The 7,500-nt window shown below is 42.3% G+C and overlaps 1 protein-coding gene across 1 annotated transcript in view; it reads right to left on the bottom strand.

The window, feature by feature from the left end:
- Window positions 1-5,640, bottom strand: part of LOC129860124 (ephrin-B2a-like) — a 19,167-nt gene extending 13,527 nt beyond the window's left edge. Inside the window, exons 1-2 of the mRNA XM_055930442.1 lie at window positions 5,510-5,640; window positions 4,794-5,083 (exon numbers count right to left, since the gene is read on the bottom strand). Coding sequence (XP_055786417.1) covers window positions 4,794-5,083; window positions 5,510-5,640 — 421 coding nt within the window. The remainder of the gene's footprint in view (window positions 1-4,793; window positions 5,084-5,509) is intronic.
- Between the last annotated feature and the right edge of the window lie 1,860 nt (window positions 5,641-7,500).

The raw sequence follows: 7,500 nt of genomic DNA, 5'->3' as shown, positions 1-7,500 counted from the left end.
CCTGTTCCCTATATAGTGCCCTACTTTTGAAAGCTCTGGTCTAAAGTAGTGCACTATATAGGGAATAGGGTTCTATAGGGCCCTGGTCTAAAGTAGTGCTCTATATAGGGAATAGGGTTCCATTTGAGATACAGCAGTTCTCTCATGCTCCATTGGGTTCGAAGACGCACAGAGACCCTGCCTGGTTGACCAGCACGTCCCCGATAACACTGCTGAACTAGATGAAATATGACAGGAGACAACCAGGGAAGAGGCTGCCTGGTTGACCAACATGTCCCTGATAACACTGCTGAACTAGATGAAATATGACAGGAGACAACCAGGGAAGACGCTGCCTGGTTGACCAACACGTCCCTGATAACACTGCTGAACTAGATGAAATATGACAGGAGACGACCAGGGAAGACGCTGCCTGGTTGACCAACACGTCCCTGATAACACTGCTGAACTAGATGAAATATGACAGGAGACAACCAGGGAAGAGGCTGCCTGGTTGACCAACACGTCCCTAAAAACACTGCTGAACTAGATGAAATATGACAGGAGACAACCAGGGAAGAGGCTGCCTGGTTGACCAACACGTCCCTGATAACACTGCTGAACTAGATGAAATATGACAGGAGACGACAAGGGAAGAGGCTGCCTGGTTGACCAACACGTCCCTGATAACACTGCTGAACTAGATGAAATATGACAGGAGACGACCAGGGAAGATGCTGCCTTGTTGACCAACACGTCCCTGATAACACTGCTGAACTAGATGAAATATGACAGGAGACGACCAGGGAAGAGGCTGCCTGGTTGACCAACACGTCCCTGATAACACAGCTGAACTAGATGAAATATGACAGGAGACGACCAGGGAAGAGGCTGCCTGGTTGACCAACACGTCCCTGATAACACTGCTGAACTAGATGAAATATGACAGGAGACGACCAGGGAAGAGGCTGCCTGGTTGACCAACACGTCCCTGATAACACTGCTGAACTAGATGAAATATGACAGGAGACACCCAGGGAAGAGGCTGCCTGGTTGACCAACACGTCCCTGATAACACTGCTGAACTAGATGAAATATGACAGGAGACGACCAGGGAAGAGGCTGCCTGGTTGACCAACACGTCCCTGATAACACTGCTGAACTAGATGAAATATGACAGGAGACGACCAGGGAAGAGGCTGCCTGGTTGACCAACACGTCCCCTGATAACACTGCTGAACTAGATGAAATATGACAGGAGACGACCAGGGAAGAGGCTGCCTGGTTGACCAACACGTCCCTGATAACACTGCTGAACTAGATGAAATATGACAGGAGACGACCAGGGAAGAGGCTGCCTGGTTGACCAACACGTCCCTGATAACACTGCTGAACTAGATGAAATATGACAGGAGACGACCAGGGAAGAGGCTGCCTGGTTGACCAACACGTTCCCGATAACACTGCTGAACTAGATGAAATATGACAGGAGACGACCAGGGAAGACGGCAGTCTCCTCTGAACAAACATGAATACTTGTCTGTACAGTCTATACTGTATGCAGTGGCTTGCGAAAGTTTGCACCCCCCTTGGCATTTTCTCCTATTTTGTTGCCTTACAACCTGGAAATAAAATAGATTTTTGGGGGGGTTTGTATCATTTGATTTACACAACATTGCCTACCACTTGAAAATGCTAAATATTTTTTTATCGTGAAACAAACAAGAAATAAGACAATAAAACAGAAAACTTGACCGTGCATAACTATTCACCCCCCACAAAGTCAATACTTTGTAGAGTCACCTTATGCAGCAATTACAGCTGCAAGTCTCTTGGGGTATGTCTCTATAAGGTTGGCACATCTAGCCACTGGGATTTTTGCCCCATCTTCAAGGCAAAACTGCTCCAGCTCCTTCAAGTTGGATGGGTTCCGCTGGTGTACAGACATCTTTAAGTCATACCACAGATTCTCAATTGGATTGAGGTCTGGGCTTTGACTAGGCAATTCCAAAACATTTAAAAGTTTCCTCTTAAACAACTCAAGCGTAGCTTTAGCAGTATGCTTAGGGTCATTGTCCTGCTGGAAGGTGAACCTCCGTCCTAGTCTCAAATCTCTAGAAGACTGAACAGGTTTCCCTCAAGAATTTCCCTGTATTTAGCGCCATCCATCACTGCTTCAATTCTGACCAGTTCCCCAGTCCCTGCCGATGGAAAACATCCCCACAGCATGATGCTGGCACCACCATGCTTCACTTTGGGGATGATGTTCTCGGGGTGATGAGAGGTGTTGGGTTTGCGCCAGCCATAGCGTTTTCCTTGATGGCCAAAAAGTTACATTTTAGTCTCATCTGACCAGAGTACCTTCTTCCATATGTTTGGGGAGTCTCCCACAGGCCTTTTGGCGAACACCAAACGTGTTTACTTATTTTTTTCTTTAAGCAATGGCTTTTTTCTGGCCACTCTTTCGTAAAGCCCAGCTCTGTGGAGTGGCTTAAAGTGGTCCTATGGACAGATACTCCAATCTCCGCTGTGGAGTTTTGCAGCTCCTTCAGGGTTATCTTTGGTCTCTTTGTTGCCTCTCTGATTAATGTCCTCCTTGCCTGGTCTGTGAGTTTTGGTGGACGGTCCTCTCTCACATATGCACCCACCACTTTTCCATTTTTAAATTAATATTTTCTTTTTGAAACAAGTAATTTTAAAAATTTCACTTCACCAATTTGGACTATTTTGTGTATGGCCATTTCATAAAATCCAAATAAAAATCAATTTAAATTACAGGTTGTAATGCAACTAAATAGGAAAAACGCCAAGAGGGATGAATACTTTTGCAAGGCACTGTACCTTACCTAGTGTGAGGAAAGCCTTCCAGACAGATTGAATACTTGCCTATACAGTCTATACTATTATACCCTACCTGTGTGAGGAAAGCCCTCCAGACAGATGGAATACTTGTCTATACAGTCCATACTATATACCCTACCTGTGTGAGGAAAGCCCTCCAGACAGATTGAATACTTGTCTATACAGTCTATACTATATACCCTACCTAGTGTGAGGAAAGCCCTCCAGATACCAAGAGATTGAATATCTTTGAAAGGTCACTCCTCTCACTCCGTTTGACCTAAAGTCACAAAATTCTGTACATAGGTCCCTCTCCTCACAAGGAATACATTTGCCCGAGGACCCATAACGTCCATAACGTCCATAACGTCCATAACGTCCATAACGTCCATAACGTCCATACCGTCCATACCGTCCATACCGTCCATAACGTCCATACCGTCCATACCGTCCATAACGTCCATAACGTCCATAACGTCCATACCGTCCATAACGTCCATAACGTCCATACCGTCCATAACGTCCATACCGTCCATAACGTCCATAACGTCCATAACGCCCATAACGTCCATAACGTCCATAACGTCCATAACGTCCATAACGTCCATAACGTCCATACCGTCCATAACGTCCATACCGTCCATAACGTCCATAACGTCCATAACGCCCATAACGTCCATAACGTCCATACCGTCCATAACGTCCATAACGTCCATAACGTCCATAACGTCCATAACGTCCATACCGTCCATAACGTCCATACCGTCCATAACGTCCATAACGTCCATACCGTCCATAACGTCCATAACGCCCATAACGTCCATAACGTCCATACCGTCCATAACGTCCATAACGTCCATAACGTCCATAACGTCCATACCGTCCATAACGTCCATACCGTCCATAACGTCCATAACGTCCATAACGCCCATAACGTCCATAACGTCCATACCGTCCATAACGTCCGCTGTGATGGCTCTGAATGATGGCCATTCTGAATTTTGTGAAAAATGAGTTAAAACGCGACCTTTCTGGCACCAAATGACCGATCTGCGTGAAACTTAATACGTGGCATCGATGGACAACGGTCTCTCAACGCAACCCTTTACAGCTATTGACCAATAACCTCCACGTGGGCGTGGTCTGGCACCAAATGCATAGAAATCAGTCAAAGATATATTCGTATTGTAACAAAAATGTGTTGCAAATACTGTCAACACTCAATATATGTGAGAACGTTCACATCGCCCACACGGTGGCGCTATAACGGGCACATATTCATATCTCTTGATCTGTTTGACTCAAGAGGGATGAAATTTGGCACACATACTCAGGGATATGTCTAGATAACCCACACAATATTTCAGACTCCACTGGCCCCAAATTTTGATGAAACTTGATGCAAGTCTTGCCATTGCATTGCAAGTCTTGCCAAGTCTTGGCACATTCTTCCACTGCAAATCTACCATTCCAGTGTTTTATTTGCTATATTGTATTTACTTCGCCACCATGGCCTTTTTGTTTGCCGTTACCTCCCTTATCTCACCTCATTTGCTCATATTGTATATAGACTTATTTTTCTACTGTATTATTGACTGTATGTTTGTTTTACTCCATGTGTAACTCTGTGTTGTTGTATGTGTCGAACTGCTTTGCTTTATCTTGGCCAGGACGCAGTTGTAAATGAGAACGTGTTCTCAACTGGCCTACCTGGTTAAATAAAGGTGAAATATATATATATATTTTTTCTTTGAGATACATCATTTAGAAAATGATTAGCCCAAAAGGGGGAGCGCTGCATCCTTCGTAGGGGACGGCATGTTATACTGTCACTGTGTTTTAACTTAATTCAATGGCCATTGATTTCAAAGATTGCCTTGAGTTTACAACAGTTGTACCTTTGCAGAGGTATGTGGTATAAACCCCTTTAGGGCTGCAGCATCGAAAGTGGTCAACCCGCTAAGTCTACTCACAGGTTATATAATATTCCCTTCCCTTGAGGAACTCCAGGCCCCAGAGATTAGGGCTGAACTCCTGGAACTTGAAGGTGAACTTCACGTCTCTGTCTGGCTTGTCACAGTTGAGTAACGGGGTGTCTGATTGGCCGATGCTACAGCTGTGGAGTTGTTCCCGGGTCACCAGGTACACACGGTAGTACTCAGGGTCCTTGTTCTCCGCCACCCCTGGCCTCACCCGGGGACACACGATGTCCATTTTATCCCCTATCTGAGGGAACAGGACCAGCCCCTGTCCAGGAGAGAACCTGTTGAATAGGAGAGAGATGAGAGATGAGAGTTTTACAACCAGAATGCCTGGGATGTTGTATTTACTGTGTCGTAGTAACACTAGTAATTGCTTTTGTTATTTGCATATCAGCCTAATATGCATGACATTCATATTTATTTACTAATTAATAATTATAAATAAATAAACACGGCAATGAATTTACTATAAAATAAAAAAAATCAGAGACCACAGAAACACAAAAAAATAATATAAAAATATATACGGATTTACATTTTACAGTAGAACATTTCTGCAATCCCTTCACCGTATTTAATCTTTGTAGATCATGTAAATAAAAACATTTTAACAATATAACAGGTATTTAATTCCAGTATATTTCCAAGGTGAATTTTTGCAGAACAATATTGAGTGGTTTTATTGCAGAATAATTGCCTGTACCGACTTGGGGTTTGAAGAATTCCAATAGATGGACTCCAGGATGACGGCAGAGCAGCTCGGACTCAGGTTGACCACCAACGGTCCTAGACAGAACCACCAGACGTACCTCCCCATCACACGCTGCCGGGCAACCATCAATATCACACGACGAGGTGATCACAAAACTATTTGTTTTCCATGTCAATAACACTGAAAAGAACACCGTCTCCTCGCATCTTTCTAATCCCGAACTTCCCAGTTCAGATTGAATGACAGGTACAGAATAACTCCAGTCTGTTGTAATTTCCCAGATTGAATGACAGGTTGAGGTAGAGAATAACTCCAGTCCGATCTAACAGAGTACTAATGTATTTTCAATCCAATAATTAAATCCCGCTGCCGGCATTATGATGCGTATAAGTGGAATATGACAGACATTGAAGAGAGAGAGAGAGAGAGAGAGACAGAGAGAGAGACAGAGAGAGAGACAGAAAGAGAGAGACAGAGAGAGAAGAGTGAGGGATTCATTTGCAGTTTATTGTGGAGTGGTTCAACTGAGTGGCAGAGTGGATGGATGGTTTAGGACCGCCCATGTCGTCAGCTATTGGATGGTTTAGGCCCGCCCATGTCGTCAGCTATTGGATGGTGGCATTGTGACACAAGACACACATTAAATACCTATCGTTATACTGTATAGAGCTCCTCAGTAGGAAATACACATTAAATACCTATCGTTATACTGTAGAGGATAGAGCTCCTCAGTAGGAAATACACATTAAATACCTATCATTATACTGTAGAGGATAGAGCTCCTCAGTAGGAAATACACATTAAATACCTATCGTTATACTGTAGAGGATAGAGCTCCTCAGTAGGAAATACACATTAAATACCTATCGTTATACTGTAGAGGATAGAGCTCCTCAGTCGGAAATACACATTAAATACCTATCGTTATACTGTAGAGGATAGAGCTCCTCAGTAGGAAATACACATTAAATACCTATTATTACACTGTAGAGGATAGAGCTCCTCAGGAGGAAATACACATTAAATACCTATTATTATACTGTAGAGGATAGAGCTCCTCAGTAGGAAATACACATTAAATACCTATCGTTATACTGTATAGAGCTCCTCAGTAGGAAATACACATTAAATACCTATTATTATACTGTAGAGGATAGAGCTCCTCAGTAGGAAATACACATTAAATACCTATCGTTATACTGTAGAGGATAGAGCTCCTCAGTAGGAAATACACATTAAATACTTATCATTATACTGTAGAGGATAGAACTCCTCAGTAGGAAATACACATTAAATACCTATCGTTATACTGTAGAGGATAGAGCTCCTCAGTAGGAAATACACATTAAATACCTATTATTATACTGTAGAGGATAGAGCTCCTCAGTAGGAAATACACATTAAATACCTATTATTATACTGTAGAGGATAGACCTCCTCAGTAGGAAATACACATTAAATACATATTATTATACTGTAGAGGATAGAGCTCCTCAGGAGGAAATACACATTAAATACCTATCATTATACTGTAGAGGATAGAGCTCCTCAGTAGGAAATACACATTAAATACCTATTATTATACTGTAGAGGATAGAACTCCTCAGTAGGAAATACACATTAAATACCTATTATTATACTGTAAATAATAAATAATACATTTATTTGATTCGTTTGTTGATATGTTTTACAGAATATTTTTTTTTCCAAATCGTTAAATTCTTCAGATGTTCAGATAGTCAAGGTGAAACATAAAAGCCCAGCAACACAATTATGTCGACAACAATGTGGACTATTTTTACAACGTCATTTATTGAAATCTTCCAACTTATTTCACTTCACAGATTTTATTGAAATAAATCATATAATTTTGAGAAAAATATATATTACACTCCTATCCCACCATGAGTCATGTGAATATCATTTTTTTTAAATGGTTTGGTTTCTTCTGTTGAGGGTGTTACCAGTCGGTTTGTGCCATCATGC

Source organism: Salvelinus fontinalis, chromosome 7, assembly GCF_029448725.1.
Source record: "Salvelinus fontinalis isolate EN_2023a chromosome 7, ASM2944872v1, whole genome shotgun sequence".
Lineage (NCBI taxonomy): Eukaryota > Metazoa > Chordata > Actinopteri > Salmoniformes > Salmonidae > Salvelinus > Salvelinus fontinalis.
This window is presented reverse-complemented; position numbering and strand designations above follow the sequence as displayed.